This window comes from Balaenoptera musculus, chromosome 16 (genome assembly GCF_009873245.2).
Source record: "Balaenoptera musculus isolate JJ_BM4_2016_0621 chromosome 16, mBalMus1.pri.v3, whole genome shotgun sequence".
Taxonomy (NCBI): domain Eukaryota; kingdom Metazoa; phylum Chordata; class Mammalia; order Artiodactyla; family Balaenopteridae; genus Balaenoptera; species Balaenoptera musculus.
Genome location: NC_045800.1, coordinates 9,327,977 through 9,347,017, shown reverse-complemented (window position 1 = coordinate 9,347,017; position 19,041 = coordinate 9,327,977). Strand labels below are relative to the sequence as shown.

General features: G+C 51.3%; 1 protein-coding gene across 1 annotated transcript in view; it reads left to right on the top strand.

Annotated features, from left to right (window-relative positions):
* The first annotated feature begins 658 nt into the window (after positions 1 to 658).
* The window catches only part of HTRA1 (HtrA serine peptidase 1), a 56,492-nt gene continuing 38,109 nt past the window's right edge, over positions 659 to 19,041 (top strand). Inside the window, exon 1 of the mRNA XM_036828738.1 lies at positions 659 to 1,238. Within this exon, the coding sequence (XP_036684633.1) occupies positions 674 to 1,238 (565 nt within the window). The 5' untranslated portion in view covers positions 659 to 673. The remainder of the gene's footprint in view (positions 1,239 to 19,041) is intronic.

Sequence of the window (19,041 nt, the reverse complement as noted above, 5' to 3'; positions counted from 1 at the left end):
TATTCTGCGCATGTACAAGCACGCATCCTGCCCATAACAACTTTTTAAAAGAATCTGACTCGAACGATTATATTCTAATTACTTATGCTCTTTGCTTTTTTCACTTAATGGTGCATCTGGGCGCTGGCTTTCTGCCAGCCCCGCGGGCCCCGCCTTCTTCGCAGGGCTGCACAGGGTCTACGGTCCCGGTCGCGCGTGCCGAGCACGGGGGTCAGTTCCAGAGAGATGCTCGTCCTCCTCCTCTAGAGCGCGTGACCGGGGCCGGCGGTGCCACCGCCCGGGGTCTGGGCAACGGCCCCTCCCGCGGCCGGGGCGGGTCCCCAACTCGGCAATTTGCGGGAACTTTCCCGGGCGCTCGCGCGCCGGGCCACCACAGGTTCCCCCGTGCAGAGCCTCTTTTTAGTTTTAAGGTCGCGAATCGCGGCGAGGGAAGCCGCGGGAGGCGGATACGTGGGAAGTGGAAACCGGGAAACGGGGCCCCGCGGGCCGGCGGGCCCACCCGCGAGCCGCCCCGCCCGCGCCCACGAGCCCCGCCGTGCCCCGGCGCGCCCGCCCTGCCCCCGCCGCGGGCGCTCCCCGGTCCAGCCGCCCGCCCGCCCTCCCGCCATCCGGCCGGCCCCCCTCCCGGGCGCAGTGCCCGTCCCCAAGGCGGCTCGTCACCGCCGCGAGGCCAATGGGCTGGGCCGCGCGGCCGCGCGCGCTCGCGCCCGCTGGCCCCGAGTCCCTCCCGCGCTCTCCCCGGCGCCGCTCTCCTGCCCTCGCCCAACCCGCCGCCGCCGCCGTCGGAGCCGCCATGCAGCCCCTGCGCGCCCCGTTCCTCCCGCCGCCGCCGCTGCTGCTGCTGCTGCTGCTCGCGGCGCCAGGCGCGGCCGGGTGTCCCGAGCGCTGCGAGCCCGCGCGCTGCGCTCCGCCGCCGGGACACTGCGAGGGCGGCCGCGTCCGCGACGCGTGCGGCTGCTGCGAGGTGTGCGGCGCGCCCGAGGGGGCCGAGTGCGGCCTGCAGGAGGGCCCGTGCGGCGAAGGGCTGCAGTGCGTGGTGCCGTTCGGCGTGCCCGCCTCGGCCACGGTGCGGCGGCGCGCGCAGGCCGGCCTCTGCGTGTGCGCCAGCAGCGAGCCGGTGTGCGGCAGCGACGCCACTACCTACGCCAACCTGTGCCGGCTGCGCGCCGCCAGCCGCCGCTCTGAGAGTCTGCACCGGCCGCCGGTCATCGTCCTGCAGCGCGGCGCCTGCGGCCAAGGTACCTGCGCTCCGGGGAGCTCCCCGCTCTCCGCCTCCCGGCCCCGACCTGCCCCCGCGGGACGGACGGGCCGGCAGAGGGGCAGCGAAGCTGGGCGGGGTATTCCGAGCGCCCACTGGCCGGGAGAGGCGGGCACCCGCCCCCGCGGTGGCAGCGTTGCGCGGGCTCCGTCGGAACCGAGTTTTGCGCCTAGCCCAGGGTCTGTTCCGCGCGCGGCGGGTCCTGGACGTGCCCTGTCCAGAAGCCCGGAGCCAGGGTGACGGGGCATCCCGCCCGCTGGCCGGCTGCTGGGTGCCCCGCGGGGAACCACACCGCGCCAGGGCCTGGGGGACAAACAAGACGGGAATGCGGGCATAAAGAGAGTTGAGAAGTTCGGGGCTGAAAAAGGTGCCTTGTGCTGCGTGAATCTGAGGCTTTGGGACCACAGGGTCTAATTTCTGTGGCTTTCCCTTCTTTCTCTGCATCTGCCCCCCCTCCCCTTTAAAATTAACCATGCATTCATTTTTATTTCGGATACTGTCGTTGAAAACATTGACTTTTTATTTGAAAGGGACGGTGTTGCCCGTCAGGCTCCCCAGTTTCCCCAGATGACCTCCCTGTCCCCCCCGCCCCCCCCCCCCCCCCGCCGCCCTGGCCATGCACCAGTTTAGGCGGTGCAGCGGCGTTGCTGCCGCCTTGCTTCCCGTGTTTTGAGCCAACCCCACAAAAATGAAACTGGTTCTTTTTGAACAAGCTGAATGTGGTTTTGGATCACAGAAAATGCAGACGCACGGGTGAGGCGAGAGGGTTAGGGGTGAGGCGAGAGGGTTAGGGGTGAGGCGAGAGGGTTAGGGATGAGGAAGAAGTGTACCCCTCTCCCTCCTTAAGCATCTTTTCTCTATCAACAAGACCCATCCTGGCAGGGGAGGTGGTGGTGATGGGGCAAAGGGTGGAGCAATCGTCTAACTCTCTCGCGGGACCTTCCAGAGGGATGCTTCTCCTCTCCAGTCAGAGAGACCATGTGGAAAAACAATACCGAGTTCAGCTACGGCCAATCCAGCGGTGTGGGGATGGGCCAGCCCTGCTTGGCAGTACACTTGGTTGCAGCCACATGGTGCCTCTTCACCGCGGGCGGTGCGTGGAAAGGGAAAGAGGGGAGCCCAGTGCAAGGGGCTGCTCTAGGTTTTCTTTGTAGGAAAACGGTCCAGCACTAGGGCCTGGCACAGGTTGGCCGACACAGAGAGGAAGGTGCCAGAGCACTGTAGGTGAAACGGAGACTGTGTATTCCGCCAGCACAGGAGCAGGGAGCCAGCCTCCGCGCTCAGGAAACAGCCTAATTAGAGGGTGGAGGAGAGATATTCCAGAGAGAAGTGAACCTGCAGAGTCTGAGATATGGTCATGACAACGCGTGCATATTGGGTGCCCACCCTGTGCCCCAGTCCGTGTGCCTGGTGTGTTACACGTGTGACTGCACTCGGCCTTCACAGCCTCGAGAGGAGGGAGCCTTTGCTGTCATTCCCATTTTACAGGTGGGGGAACTGAGGTTGAACTACTTGCCCAAGGCCACTCAGCTGGAGTTTGAACCCGGACAGCCTTACTCAGAAGCAACCCAGTGTTTAACCCCAAGCCTGGGGAAGGGAGGTCAGGCTGGGTAAAGGAAGTTTGGGGAGGGCCCGAAGTGCATCCCATGTGGAGTGTGGGGGTCAGGCTGAGCCAAGTCTTGTTTGGTGAATAGATTGGTGTGACTGGGGATGCTTGGGGTGGGGGGCATCAGGGGTGACCCAGCTGGTGGTGCAGAGCCCCAGGGCCAAAGTGTTCTCAGATGTTCTTGAGCCAGGGCAGCTCAAAACAAAAAAACCAAACAATAACCAAAAAAACCTGGGTAGGACGAAGCTAGCAGTAGAATGCAGAACACGCCAGGGCACGGAGTTCGGGCTAGTGCAGTAGTTTGGGTGTGAGGTGATGACTATACAAAAAGCACATTGTGTGTTTTTGTCAAAAACAAGCCAGCTGTCACTGTAGTCTCGCTGCGCGGGGTCCTGAGTAACTTGCGGTATTCAAGCACCGAATTTATTGCCAGCGAGGTGGAGTCACTGAGTAAGTTTCAGGTCATTAATAGTCGCTGTGTGTGTGGAGGGAAACAGGTCCTCTCCCACTGGCTGTCAGGCCCACAGCGGGCTCCCAGGAGAACCAGCGAGGGGACAGCCACGGAAGGATGAGCGTGGTGGCCCAGAAAGGAGAGAGAGACAGAGGGTGCAGAACTGTTCTTCTCTGTCCTTCTTTCTTTCTGCAAATATTTACTGAGCTCTACGGTGCATCCGGCACTGTGTGTGTGTGTGTGTGTGTGTGTGTGTGTGTGTGTGTCTGCCTGGCACATAGGAGGCACCTGGCAGATGCGTGGGGGGATGTTGAATGAATAAGTGAACGAAGGAAGAAACCAGAGGTGCTGGAGATACACGGCCACCCAGTCTTTCCTCAACAGAAGGTTTCACTTTTGCCGCCCTTCTCCCCCCCATCTAGCTTTCCACCCTTGACTTCCTGGAGGTACCTCTGAGGACAGGAGCCTGGGAGCCAAGACTTCATTCAGTCGAAGCCCCGCCCACAAGCAGGTCACCTGATGTCATTGTTAACTGCTGTGCATTGGCCGCCTGCTGCAGCTGTGAGGCTTGGCAGGAGCACTCTTTTAGCTGGAGTGCGCATGCGAGGCCTTTTGGAGGAGGCGCTGGAGGCCTGGAGTTGGAGCGAGCCGTGCGAGGACGTGGGGAAGGATCGGCTCCCCGATTCACGAGATCACGAAGAGGGTTTGTCTGGAGTGGAGAGCGAGGGCAAGGGAGGTAGGACAGGCTGCCGAGCAGCATTCGGGAGCCACAGTGGATCCTGGGATGGCGGAATGTGCCCCCGTTCGAAAGAAAGCACTTTTATCTGTAAGCTGTTTCACAAAGACTTCAGAGAGGGTCTCTAATCATGGTTCTGGAAATGAAGGCAAATCCTCTATTTCAGAAATCAATGCTGCTGTCAGGGTTTGGATGGGAAAGTGTCCAGTTATACCAGAGATCAAAAGAGCCGTCGTCTTCCACCAGGGGCAGTTTGGATTAGCTTAAAGCAAAAACTCTATACTGGTCAGGGGATTACGGAAAAAGAAAGGAATTGCAATTACTAATAGTCTGATAATAAGGGCTAACATATACTTCATGCTTATCCTGTGCCAGGCCTGTGTTAACCCATTTGATCCTCCTAGCAACCCTATAAGGGGCATGCTGTAATCCTCCCCGGGTTACAGCTGGGAGACAGAGTCACAGAGCAGTACCTTGCCCAGGACTTGAACCCGTGCATCTGGTCCACAGCCCATTCATAAGCACTCTGTGCTGTTGACAGAGAAACCGAGATTATAAGCCAACCCCAGCTAAGCCGAAGCTAATAGCTGGAATAAACAGAGCTCCAGATGGCCATGGCCTTGAGATGAAACAGAAACAAAGGACACGTCACAGTTCTCACTCCGCAGGCACAGGAGTCTGAGGACATGGTTGCCCCCAGTTGCCATCAAGGCAGCCCTTGCTGAAAAAAAAAGCAAAAAAGCAGAAGCGGCTGTAGCAGAGATGCGTCCAAACCAGAGCCCCAGGCCCCAAACTGCTCTTGGGCAGAGAAAGGCTCCTCTGGATTCCCAGACACTGCAAAAAACTAGCCAGGATGTGTAGCAGATTTCTGCCAAAAAAAGGACAGGAAGCCAGAAAAGAGGCCTGAAAAAGGCTCCTCAAGCATCAGAAGCCTAGTCCTTTTCTCCTCCTAATACACTCTCCAGGAAAGCTACCCGCCCCCCCCCCCAAAAAAAACCCCAGCAGCCCCAAGCCCAGAGGTCTCCAAGCCCAGGAACTCCTTGTCCTGGTCTCACCCCAGGCCTGACGAGGGAGGGCTTCTGAAGGTGGAGGCCGGCCATGCATTCCTGGTGAAGAACCACCACTGGCTTAGATGTCTTTTGAATAGTTTATAAGGCTTTGCTCACTCTGGTTGGTTATCTTCTTTTGTTCTCAGTTGGTTTTGCTAAAGAGTTAAAATATTAAGGTTTCGTAAAATTAGTAAGCCAAGTGTATAGAAGCCAAGTGTCTGAGTAACTTCATTCCATCCAGAGGAGCTGTAAATAGATTGCATTAGCACTTAAAATAACTGCATTCAGTAAGTGATTATGGCGGGGACCATGAGCTAACTGTGGTCTGACGTCCGACAGCCTCAGGACTGCAGGGCTGGATTCTGAGTCCATTTGGAGTTGTGTGATCCTGGACGCCGTTCCGTGCCTTGGATTGAGAAATCAGACTTTTCCATGAGCTTATATTTCAAGTGAATAAATAGCTGTGGTGAGGCTTAATTTGAAGAAGAAATCAAGCTTGACAGTGGGTGAGGGTTCCTTGGAAGGCCAGCTGGGGTGGAGGGACTGACAGGCCGAGACTGCCTCTGACCCTGCCTGGGCTGTTACCTGACCAGGTGATAGGCCCCCGAACCCTCAGAGCCTCAACAGTGAGGGGATTGGACCAGGTGATCTCTGAGGGCTCTTCCAGCTGGAATGGTGTGTGATTCTTGGAAGAAAACTAGTCTCTGAAGAATTGTGGTAACCTCATCCTTGTTTTAAAGCCTGGGCTGGCTTCTTTACGAGTTATTTCTTTTTCTTAAGTTATTGATGGTTAAAGCCAGGGTTCGAGTTGAATGCCTGTGGCCCACTTGGGTCTGGTTGCCTCGTACTGCAGCTTTGTGCTAGCTGTTGTAAGTCCCCAGATGACCACTGTGGTGACATGCCCAGCCCTAGGAGGTGAGCTCCATTGAACCTAGTGGCTCTTGCTGTTTCCCAGGGGCTCCGAGGCTGGGCTGCATGTATCCTCTGGAGTGAGTTCCCTCCTGAGCCCTTTCTCCTTCCTTCCCCATCTTCTCTGCTGTTAACAAAAAGAGAGAAAATTAATGTCAGCAGAGAAAATGAGAAGTGTAGCCATCCCAAATGGCTCCCATTGAAGAGGCATGTCTGTTGCTGCTGGAAGGGCAGAGTTCAGCTTTTGGAATTAGTGACATGAGTTCTAAGTTAATTCAGAGCATTTATTGAGCACCTTCTACGTACTTAGAAGGTCCAGATAGAAGGAATCAGAGGTGAGAAAGGCTGGGTAGCCCATGATCTCAAGAAGTTCGTAGTAGGTCATATCACACCCGGCTTAAGGAGTCAGTCACATCACCACTTTCTAAAGGGATGACTTCTCGTATGTGACTTAAACTCTCTAAGTTTGTTTCCTCATCAGTAAAATCATTAGAAAAATAATGGTGCGTACATACCTATGTCATAGGATTGTTGAAAGATGGAAACGCCTCATTATATGAACTTAGTGCTTAGAACTGTGCCCAGTGCATTACTAGAACTGGATCAGTGTTAGCTATAATAATAATTATCATCATCATCATAATCATCATAATCATCATCATAATCATCATCATCATCGTCAAGGAGTCCGCTCAGTAGAGGAAGCGCTGTAATGATGTCTCCCTGGGGATAAGGTGCGTGAGTGGGTTAAAGAAGGCGTCACAGAGAAGGACGGTGATGCAGGACCTGTGTCCTGGAGGCTGACTTGGGGTTTGCCAACAAATATGTTAGAAAAGCTTCTCTGGGCAGAGAGACTCAGACACCACGTTGCCTGTCGTCACCCTCGGAAACCCCCAGTCGTTGTCTGTACCATCTGAGAAGTGTGTGACTTCTCTTGAATGAAGAGCTGCATGCCTGGGGTTTTACACATGTCATCTCACTAACCCTTCTTAGCGTATGTGACGCGCGGGAGAGAGCAGTGTGTAGCAGCCCCAAGACCTGCTTGAACGATGCTTAGTTTGTTTTCCATGCTTCGGGAATTCCTCACAAGGAAAGATTTGTCACATCTTAAGGTAAAAAAAATAAAAGTTCGGGAGCCCACGGATACCCTACTATTTTCGATTCCTAGGACAAACTGTCAAGTCAGTGTGTTCTGTAAAAGCAGTCCTCCACAGCGTCCCGTGACAGCAGCTGGTCCCTCACCAGGAGATAATCATGCTTCCTCGGGCACATGGTGGTTTCAGAGGGCGTATTGTTGTGGCTGGAATTTTTTGATAATTTTCAAATTTGAATAAGCCCTGTCTTAATGAGTCAGAGCCTTGTGCAATATTTTCAAACCTCAGGAAACATCTTTTTCATTAGTTGTGCAATCAAATCTCAAGGAGAAGACGGTAGGCCTGTCTGCCTGATAAACTGTTTTATTTTATTTTATTATTATTATTTTTTTTCTGAGAGTTTGGTGAGATTTGTGGTCGACTTCCCTTTCACATAGTCTCGGGCGAGACTTTACTAGATCATCCAACAGCTGAGTCATCTCACACCCCAGGACTCGGAGAGCTCTCTCTTTGGTGCCAGTATTCCAAGTGGCATCCCTGCTCGGTGGGGATGGATGGACACAGAGGGTTCTGCCAGTTGGGGTTGTCCAGGCCGATGGCTGCCAACGGGATACAGAGGAGGGAAGGCTCAACGTTCAGCAGTCACGTGTGCTTTTCTCTGGCAGAGAGTGAGCTAGCCTGGGGGGGCGGTGGGGGGGACAGGGGCAGTGTTCTCCAGGACAGCCAGGTGGTAGGAAACATCAGTGGGCAGAACAATGACCAGAAGAGCTGCCACCACTGGGTGCTTTCTGGGAGCTGGGCACTGTGCTCTTTGTGTTATGGGCCAAACTTGTGCTTCCCTCGCCGCCACCCAGGGAGGGAGGGGCATCATTCCATTCTCCAGCTGAGAAGAGATGAGGCTCCAAGGAGTGACTGATAATTGTCCAAGGCTACCCAGTAGAGGGAGGTAGAGCCAGGATTTGAACCCAAGTCTGCCTCACTCCCAGATTATTCTTGAGATGTCTTTGACTCAGATGTTACTTAGAAGCGTGTTATTTAATCTCTAAATACTTGGGGGTTTTCCAGCTCACCTTCTGTTATTGATTTCTAGTTCAGTTTCACTGTGGTCTAAGAACATGCTTTGTATGATTTCTCTTCTTCTTTTTTTTGGTCTTCTTTTAAATTTGTTAGGATGTGTTTTCTGGTCAAGGATGCGGTCTCTCTTGGTGAATGTTCCATGTGAACAGCAGAATCTTCTGCTGTTGTTGGGTGGAGTGTTTCATAAACATCAGTTAGGTCTAGTGGATTGATAAGGTCAACTATATCCTACTGATTTTCTGCCTGCTTGGTCTGTCAGTTCCTGGAAGATGGGTGTTGATGTCTCTGGAGTCTATTCTGGAGCCCTGAACTGTTGTCTCCTTTATGGCCTCCTAGTTTTTGGAAACCTGGGTTCTGACCACACAACCATCTCTGTGTCTCCACCACAGAGAGCGTGTGCTCTTTACCAGGGAGCCTGTGGTCTGCACGCTGAGTTTTCAGGCTAAGTTTCTAGTGAACATTTACTGGTCAAGAAATGGCCTGAGTTGGGATTTCTTAGGTCCTAGTTTGACATTTCTCCACCAATTTGACCTTTTTGGCTCTGGAAAATGTAGCCCAATGTGGTTCAGCCCTCGTTGGAAAAAACCCAGGAGGAGAAGTCTGATAATAGCACAGAAGGTATAGGAGGAAGGGCAAGAGTTTGAGACCATCTAGAAAGGCCCCATACGCACTGATCCCTGAAAAATACAGCTGTGCCCTCACCTTCCACAACCCATCTCTAACCACATCAACTCTCCATTTTCATGTTTTCTGGGATTTTGTGGACAAGGACACCTCCGTCCTCGCAGAGACGCTGTTGACTGGCCAAAGACACCAGTTGGCTGTGGACAGAATCCCAGCCCATAATATCTGAGTGTGGAAGGTTCTCGCAGGTCCCATAACCCAAGCCTTCACTTCAGAGAGAGGCACGCAAAGGGAACACGACTCTCACAACATGCTTAGCTCATCGAGGCAGGAGGATGGTGGGCCAGTGTGGGCTCTATCCTGAGGCCCAAGGCAGAGCCCTTGAGCCCTTCCCTCCTCAGCTGTACTTTCCTGCTAAAGCAGGGGGTTATTTGGGAGAGGCTGGGGTCCATGCACACGATTCCCATGAGGCAGAAACAGTGGGTGCTTTCACTTAGTCTCCCATTACAAAATGATGCTAAAGAAAACTCCTCCCCAACTCCTGCCAAAAATAATCTCCTTGGGTTGGAAGATGACCAAAAAGCTATCCATATAATGACTGACTGCTCCTCTCAAGAGTTCTAAGCACCTATTAATGCCCTTGAACCATAATTACAGTGCTCTTTCTAAAAAGAAAAAAATTAGTATAAATATAGTGGTGGACACACCAGATAAATCAGGGCTGAGATGCTTCAATGTCTTTTAAGCTGTGGTCTGATTTTCTTTGGGATGAATATTCCAAGATTTTCCTCTCTCAGCATACTCTTTTTAATCTCTTTTCACCATACTGTTTAGACATCATGGGAAATGCATTTATACATTTGGTGGCATACTGCACTATGCCAGTTTTTGAAAGTTATAAATATACTTTAATCACATCAAAAATAAAAGAAGAAAAAAGATTCAGGCTTCCACCATTATTCCAGCAGCTTCATCACTTCTGTCCCGAGCATTACCACCATTTGGTTAACTAGCCCTTCTTTGTGTCCATTTGGGCCACGTTTGCCCCAAAACAAACATTTTTGTGTTCATGGTTATTTCTGAATCTAGGGTTATTCTTTTGGGATAGATACTAAGAAGTGCAATGACTGGATGGAAGGTTAAGTTTTTTTTATGGCCCTCGGTGTATGTTGCCAAATTATTTTCCAGGGGGTTGTACCCATATCCGTTGCCATCAGCTCTAGAATTACCCACCTCCTAAGTCACTGACAGCTGGGGCAGAAGAAGCCAAGAAGAAATTCTCCCGAAAGAAATCCTTCAGGATAAATGGAATAGGATGGTAGCAATCCGGTCACTCTGCTCAGTCAGTAAATTACCTGGTCTGTCTTGAAGTGACTTTTATTCCCAGATTGACTGCTTTTAGGAGATAAGCAATGTTTGGGGTAGAATGAGAACTTTTAAAGTTTGATTTTACCTGCGGATGGAGTTGTAATTACAGACTGTCTGACCTAAAAGGGTCAGGTCGTCAGGTCATCTGGTCCAACACTTGGGTTTTCATTGAGGGGCCAGGACCAGTGAGGGGATGTGAAAGCCCGAGGTCACAAGCCAGGTTGTGACAGAGACTCTGAGTTTCTGGACGTCCAGCCCACGGCTCTCTGCACTCAGCCTCCCGGATGCCAGCTCTGTCCAGGATGCAGGAGGAGGCCAGACTGTTTGTGCTTGTTTGGAAAAGTGAGCAATATGTTTATTAGATTGTTTGGTTACACGTAGACCGAAATACAACTGGAGCGACATATATAAAATACAGTTCTCTAGTAGCCACATTAAAGAAGTAAAAAGAAACAGTGACTTCTTTCTTTTTTTTTTTTTTTAATGCCGTTCTATTGAGATATTATTCACATACCATAAAATTCACCCTTTTAAAGCGGACAGATCAGAGGTTTTATATATTTACAGAGTAGTGCAACTATCATGACTGTGTAATTCTAGAATACTTTCATCACTCCAAAAAGCAACCCGGTACCGGCTACAGTCACCCCATACTTCCTTTCTGCCCTAGGCAACCACTAATCTGCTTTCTGTCTCTATGGATTTCCCTATTCTGGACATTGGACATTTCATATAAATGGAATCATACATTTGTGGTCCTTTGTAACTGGCTTCTTTCACTGACCGTAATGTTTTCAAGGTTCATCCACGTTGCGTGTGTCCGTGCTTCATTCCGTTTTATGACCGAATAATATTCTGTTGTGTGAACGTAGTTAAGGCCAGACTTTTATTTTATCTCCTCTTCCTGTTGCGGAAATCCTAATCCCAGCCCCAGAAGTCACCTTGAAAGTGACTAGACGGCTGAGGTGGCTCCGAAGAAACCGGAGCACAGGATGCAGGAAGCCAGCCTGGAAAATAAGAATATTCTATAAGGATGGGAATTACATACTGAAAGGAAAAGATCAGGAAATGCCCTTTTCAGATTTATTAGATCATACAATGTTTTTTTGGAGCTGGAAAGGATGTCGGAAATGGTCTAGTCTGCCCCTCGTCTTACTGATGAGGTAACTGAGGCCCAGAGAGGGACAGTGGCTTGTCTTGGGTCTTAAGACCCACTATTCACTTCTCACCTGAGCCAAAGATTCCTTCTGACTTTTGTCTCAGTTCCCGGACGGCGGGTACCTCTCAGGAAGAACTGTCCCCTTCCCGGACGGCGGGTACCTCTCAGGAAGAACTGTCCCCTTCCCGGACGGAGGGTCCTGGTTCACCATCACATCGCCCCTTCTACTTTCCCAAGCCCCAGGCCCACCCTCCCCGACCAGGGGCTACAGGAGGGTGTCTGCTGACAGCTCAGGAGTGCGTCCCAGACCCTTAATAAATGGGCCCGTCACCTCCCAGCCCGCTGCTTGCAGCTGGAGGCTTCGGGAGCCTGCGCTGCCTTGGCCACTTCAGACACAACAACCAGGAGGAGATGGAGCAGGAAGGGAACCCAGCTGAGAAATCTGGGAAGGTCGAGACTGGAGCCAGATGCTTATCAGGAGGAAAGTTAATAGTGTTTTTGTGAGCCGAGCAGTCAGCTGTTTCCCCAAAGATAATAATAGACACATCATTGGGGTGTTCAGGAGACTTCTGAAAAAAGAAATCGTGTGGTGGAACTGATTGGAAACTTTTTTTCTAACATCCAACAGGTCAGAAAAAAACTATTAAAGGCAACAATACCCAGCAAACCCAAGCATTCACCATGAGTATGCAAGCGAGGACTTTTTTTTTTTTTTTGCCAGTGAGACTGAAAAGCGGTTATCAATAACAGGCACCTTTTCACATAGACGCATTGTTCTGGAAAAGGCATCTTTTACCGGTAAAGCTGAAGCTGCAGAGAACTGGGCCGTGCTTATGAGTGACAGCCAGCTGGCCGGGTGCCCCCTGAAAGCTGTTCCTCCTCCAGAGAGGCTGTCTTCGACTTGCCTTTCCCCTCCTTCACTTCACCTGCCCGAGCCTTTTCCAGCATCATCGGTGGCAGCCTGGTCCCAGGCCCTGCAAACAGTCACTCGCTCAGGGCCCATGGATATGGGGGACGGGTTTGCAGTCTGAGGCCTGGCGTCAGGCGAGCTTTTCCCACTCTGAGCCGTCTGAGAGACTGCACCGGAAAGCCAGGGGCTGCCAGGCCCTGGAAGTGCCAGTGTGGGCTGGAAATTGAGGCCAGGCTCCCGGGCTCCTCCCCATCTTCCTCCTTTATTCACTAGGAGCAGAGAAATGGGTCACACGTAACTCTCCTGAATTTTACTTCTTTATTTCTCTGCAACAGACAGAGAGTGTAGTGGTCCATCATCCAATTATGCATCTTTAAAAAAAAATAACGGTTGCTACCTGCGAATTCAGTTTCTTTTGGCAAAAATAGGGCTGAGGGCCTTTGGCCATGGGAAGCTTGATTCCAAAGCTGTGTCTTATTCTGCTTCGATCTGTCTCACTTAGATTTGCAGATGGTGGCCCTGATGATGTACAGGACTTTCAGGTGGATTTTAGACCTCAGTCGGCTGCCTTGGCCACGGCCAAGTGATGCCTCTCTCTCCTGAGGGTTTTCCCTGCAGGGTTCAGAGAAACCGAGCTGCACGGGCCCCTCTGCCCTGGAATCTGCAGCCGCAGCACCGATTAGAATGGGGGTCTGGTTTCCTGGAATGTGCAAGGTCTCGCTTCTGTTTCTGCTGTCTCCACGCTCCAGATCAGCGTTGGGCCAGACTCTGGGTTGGAGCCGTGGCTGACAAGTTTCCTTGGAATTTAATGGAGTGGGACAGACAGAATGCAGTCACTCAAACTGAAAGCATGGAGAAAATGAGTCTCGCAGGGCATCTCTGCTGCGGTCACTGAGTTATGCTTTTTTTTTTTTTCTCCCCCAGGCAACCGCTCTTGCAAAAAGGAGGCCCCATCCCCTTTGCACTTCATGCATCCTTAGCCATTAGGGACCTGTTTAAATTGGTTTCTCTCCTGACCCTCAGGGAGAAAGCAGTCAAAGTTCAGCAGAAGAGGAAGCGTTCTGTGTTTCTCTGCTGTCCCGGCTCCTTTAACTGCAGCCTCCCTGCTGCTCTGTGTCCCCCTCAGCTGGTCTGGCCTTCTCCTCCTGTGCCCCTCAAGGTAATTCTCGAATTCATCATGCAACCTCACAAAGAGAGCCTTTCTTAGTGAAAAGGCATCCCCGTGCCTTCCCTGGATGTGGACGAGCCCCTCTCCCAGCTGTGCAGTGTCGGGTTACTTAACCGCCCTCTTCCTGGCCCTGTCTCCGCGCGCCTACACACCTGGCACAGGTGTCTTACTCGGCCTGGGGTGCCTGCGCTTGGCCAGAGTTGTGGAGGCCACCTTCCAATCCTGCCATCAAAGTCGTGGCAGTAGTGGGATTGCTGGGTCGTATGGTAGTTCTATTTTTAGTTTTTTAAGGAACCTCCATACTGTTCTCCATAGTGGCTGTATCAATTTACATTGCCACCAACAGTGCAAGAGTGTTCCCTTTTCTCCACACCCTCTCACTGGGCATATACCCTGAGAAAACCATAATCCAAAAAGAGTCATGTACCAAAATGTTCATTGCAGCTCTATTTACAATAGCCAGGACATGGAAGCAACCTAAGTGTCCATCAACAGATGAATGGATAAAGAAGATGTGGCACATATATACAATGGAATATTACTCAGCCATAAAAAGAAACGAAATTGAGTTATTTGTAGTGAGGTGGATGGACCTAGAGTCTGTCATACAGAGTGAAGTAAGTCAGAAAGAGAAAAACAAATACTGTATGCTAACACGTATATATGGAATCTAAGAAAAAAAAAAGAAAAAAGGTCATGAAGAACCTGGGGCAAGACAAGAATAAAGACACAGACCTACTAGAGAATGGACTTGAGGATATGGGGAGGGGGAAGGGTAAGCTGGGACAAAATGAGAGAGTGGCATGGACATATATACACTACCAAACGTAAAATAGATAGCTAGTGGGAAGCAGCTGCATAGCACAGGGAGATCAGCTCGGTGGTTTGTGACCACCTAGAGGGGTGGGATAGGGAGGGTGGGAGGGAGGGAGACGCAAGAAGGAAGAGATATGGGAACATATGTATAACTGATTCACTTTGTTATAAAGCAGAAACTAACACACCATTGTAAAGCAATTATACTCCAATAAAGATGTTAAAAAAAAAAAGTGTCAAATTTAGATAAATAAATAAATAAATAAAAGTCGTGGCAGGGCCCGCCGTTCAGGGTAAAGCTCAGTCTTCCAGCTTCTCTCTTTCCACCGTGCCAGTGGCTGGCCTCCCCACCCGCTGGCCTTGGCCTGCAGCCCTCTCGTTCTCTCTGCTCTGTTTTATCCCCATCAGAAGGAGGGGGACCTTTGGCTCAGGGCAGTGTGGTGCCCAACGCTCCCATCCCCCTACTCCCACACCCCAGCCTCACCAGGCTACACCCCAGCCTCACCAGGCTCCTCTTGGCCTCTAGGTAAAGGTGCCAACAGTGAATGGAATGGGACTGGTGAGAACAGACCCCTGGGCCCGTGTGGATGATGTGCCTGGCGTGTAATCATTTCCTCCTGGGGGATCCCCTCTGGATTTGGGCCTGGATTTATTTACCAAGCAAGTAGGCTCTTTGTAGTTACTTTTAATCTCGCCATACTAGGGACAGAGAAATATTCAGATGTGACCCTGGGACCCTCTAAAGATGAAGAAGAGGACAGCCTCCAGCGTATACCCCCATGGCAATGCATTCTGAGGTATCGCTGGTTTCTAGGCCTGAATCTAGGCTGGTCCTTGGAGGATGGGGTTCCAGAGACGGGACCTCACATGGGGAGCTCCTGCTCGGGGTGCTTTGGCTGTGGGAGGGTGGCTGATGACAGGCGAGGAGTGCATCCCAGCCCCCTCACTCAACTGAGCCATTCCCAAAGGCTATTTTAAGTTTTCATGACACCCCACTGGAAGCCTGCTGTGTTTGCTCCTTTATTTACAGTTTCTGAGCCTGTGGGAGACTGGCTGGCTGTGAAAAGAGAAATTTCCCAAGGCTTTTGGGCAGGACTTTGAGTTCAGAGCAGTTGTGGGTCCAAGCTGGCACCTCAGGGGTCATTACTTCTTCTGGTGCTTCAAATGAAAATGCGAATATTGGCTTTCATTGGCTTTCATTTCCAACCTCTGTACAATGCATATGTGCCCTTGCCTTGAAAAGAACGTTATTTCTTTTGTCACTTATGCCCAGGTCCACACACGGAAGGCAGAGAGGGCTGGCCTGGAAGTGTCAGGGGGCCTGGGGCCGTGCAGGAGGGAGGCTGCCCTGACCAGCCTGCCACAGTCCTTTGGCAAGTAGACCCTGGACGAATCCAGCCATCACTTTGGCTGAGCTTCTTTCTTCCCATTTTGTCCTTTCCCCTGCATCTTGTCGACTGTCAGGATCGGGCTGTGCTACGATTAGTAGTCTTTAGAGTATGACTGTCTTTGCTGGCATTTAAAGTTGAAGAAATTAGGTGAAAAATCACAAGTGAGTTCTTCCCTTTCTCTGTGGAGCCGAGAGGGACCTTGGAAGCCACCCGATTGAGCCTCCGTATTTTAAAGAGGAGGAACCTTCGGCACGAGGGGCTTGCTGCGGTTGCACGGGTTGCCTCACGGAGTGTGAGCTGTAACCGGGCATCTTAGATCACAGGAGGGGGGTGCCTGCCCCCTAGCATAGGGGACGTTTCCTCGGCTCCTATAGACTGACTGCCTGTGGGCTCCTGGGCTCAGCCAGATTAAGGCAGCATCTCCATCAGGTCCTGAGCAAGTGTGACGCTTCTCAGTACTTCGTGTGCACTTTGGGTTTTAAATCAGATGAGTTTGGAAAGCGGGCAGGGCCGGCTTCACCAGTGTGCCACCCCCTGAGGAGGAGCCCACCCCTGGCTTAATGCTCTGCTGTGACCAGCTTGGAATTCTTAATAATTTTGGAACAAGGGGCCTCCACGTTTTCCTTTTGCACTGGGCTCTGCGAATTATCTAGCTGGTCCTAAATGTGGGACAATGCCTTAAAATGCCAGTGATTTGATCAATCTGCTCCTGCAACTGATTTGAATTTTGAGAACATGCTGTTCCCGTTGAATAAAGGAGGATTTCTTTCTTTTCCCTCGAATATACTGTGTCTTGTTTTCCCAATTAGCCCTGCTTACCAGCTTTGTTGAGAATTTGGAGAGCGCGATTGTTCTTGCTGGAAGGGAAGTTTGCGTTGTTAATCCTGAATCCTGGCTCTGAGTTCTCAGGCCTGGAAGTGCGAAGTGTGTCCCCACAACTGCAGGAGCTGCGGGGGACTGGAGGCTGGGTGAGGGGCTGGGACCTGGAAGGGAGGCCACAGAGGCAGAGCAAAGAGTCCAGCAGGGGGGCCAGACAGATGGCTCCCGCCTCTGCCGCTCGCCAGCTCCGAAGCGTTGAGCATCGTGCTTGACTTCTCTGATCCTCTGTTTGTTTCCCCATCTCTGTAGACTGGAGGTAAGATCCTCCCTGCAGGTTTGCAGGAGTGGAGAGTGTGCATTAAGGAATCTTGGGAGATAGAGCTGGGGACTCAAAGCCACGTGATGGAGGGAGTTGTAGATGAGACAGGAGATGGGGATGTCCTTGGGGGTCCTGCGGTTAAGTTCATGCACCCCAAGTGGCAATTACTCAGGGGAGACACCGAAAATGGGCCAGGCCTGCCCGAATTAGAATGTAGAAGTGGGATTCTTAGAAGTTTCAGAAGTGTGGGAGGAGCCTTTTGGAGGTGTTGCGATGTACCGGGGAGGCTGAGCGCAGGGCTGAGAACTGGGAGGTGATAACCCAGCTCGTGGCCTCGAGACGAGCATCGGGTTTAGTGCTTTTTGTGCTTTTCTCATTCAGGACTCCCAACTCCCAGAAGTCGTGGTATTATCTCCATGTTGCAGGAGGGGAGACTGAGGCTTGGACAGGGAGAGCCGCTGCCTGAAGCGACACAGCTGTGAGGGGCAGAGAATCGGGACTGGAGGCCAGGTCTGCTCTGGAGTCACTCTGGCATTAACAAGGAGCCTTGCGACCTTACCCAGCCTTGCTGACCCCGCTAGGAATGTTCTGAGGTTGGAGTTCAGCTTGCCCTTCCTGTCTCTCCCAGACACGCTGGGTTTGTGAACCTGAGCTGCTAAACTGGGGTGGGAGAGGGTGGGCAGCTCTGCATGGAGAAGGGACAAGGGACCAAGGGATGGGGCCGAGGGACAGAGCGTCCAGATCCAATTCTAGGACAACTGTAGCCAGATGTGGAGCAGGGGCCACCCTGGAGGGCTGCCTTGGTCCTTCTACAGTGGAAACAAACTTATGGTTACCAAAGGGGAAAGGTTGGGGGGAGGGATACATGAGGAGTTTGGGAGTAACGTATACACACTACTATGTATAAAATAGGTAAACAACAAGGACCTACTGTATAGCCCAGGGAACTACACTCATTATTCAGTAATAACCTATAAGGGAAAAGAATCTGAGAAAGAACAGATATATATAGATTTAGATGTAGATAGATAACGTATAGATATGTATAACTGAATCACTTCGCTGTACACCGGAAACTAACACAACATTGTAAATCAACTATACTGCAATATAAAAACAATTAAAAATAAAAGTGTATTCATGGCACGCTGGCCATGGTGACTTTTCGGTCACTGAGAGTCCTGGCCGGCAGAGGCAGTGTGCCCTGTAGGTGTAGCTCAGGTGTCCTGCTGGCCTGACTCGGGCATCCCCCTCTTTACACTGTGAGCCAGCCACGTGCTCTAGGGGGTCAGGGAGCCACGAGGGTGGGACCCAGGCCCGGTCCCTGGGCAAGATTTGGTACTCCCACCTACCCCTGGCTGGTCCAGTTTTATGGGATCTGAAACGTGGACAATTAGGGGCACCCTCTTAAGAAAAAAAATTCACAATTATGAATACAGCAGGAGGCATGGAAATGATTCCTTATTTAGATTGAGAAAACAAACTGCCACAAGTTAAAATTTTTTAAAGTGGACAAATTCTACAAACTCCACAAAACCCAGAAAAATGTCATGATGTTGTTAGTAACTACCAGATCCACTTTCACCTTTAAAATACTCCTGCCCGCCGCCCCCCTGTACTTTTTGGCTGTAGATTCTTTGATCGCCTTTTCGTGTGACATATTTTGTAATGTTTCCTCTGAAGAGAATAGAATTATTTCTTCTTATTATTGTCATTATTATTATTACTACTATTATTATTAGTTTAGTCTTTCCTCTGGCATATTTCTCCACTACCCACATACTTCCAGGCCAGATCACCATACTCCATACAACCTGTGGCCTGCAGTAGGGGCGCTGGCAGGGTGGCAGTAGCAGTGCCCCTGGAAACTGTTTCTGTCCCAGGATAGATAACTAGAACCAGAAGTGACTTCTAAGCACATAAATTAAACGCAAAGCAAAATGGTCCCTCTAGTTTTACTTTTCTCTTAGCCACATCCCCAAATGCCCACAGCACTCCGACAGGACAGGAAATGTGTGACAGAGGGAAGGAGACAATGGTTTCAACCAACTGCAGTTTAAATATTTCACTTCTACAGATTTTCCAAAAGCGTTTGACAGCTGAATGCTTTGCTAGAGCCCTCGCAGGGCAAATGCGGGCAGGCTCTAGGGCAAAGCCTTGTTTACCTTCACTCTAAATCCACTTATGCTTTGGATTATTGTAGCTGTGCTGGGATTCAGGATTATCCACTGGAGAGACCCCAGGAGACCTGGCCAAGGTTCCCAAAGCTTCATGGTTTGTGGGCACC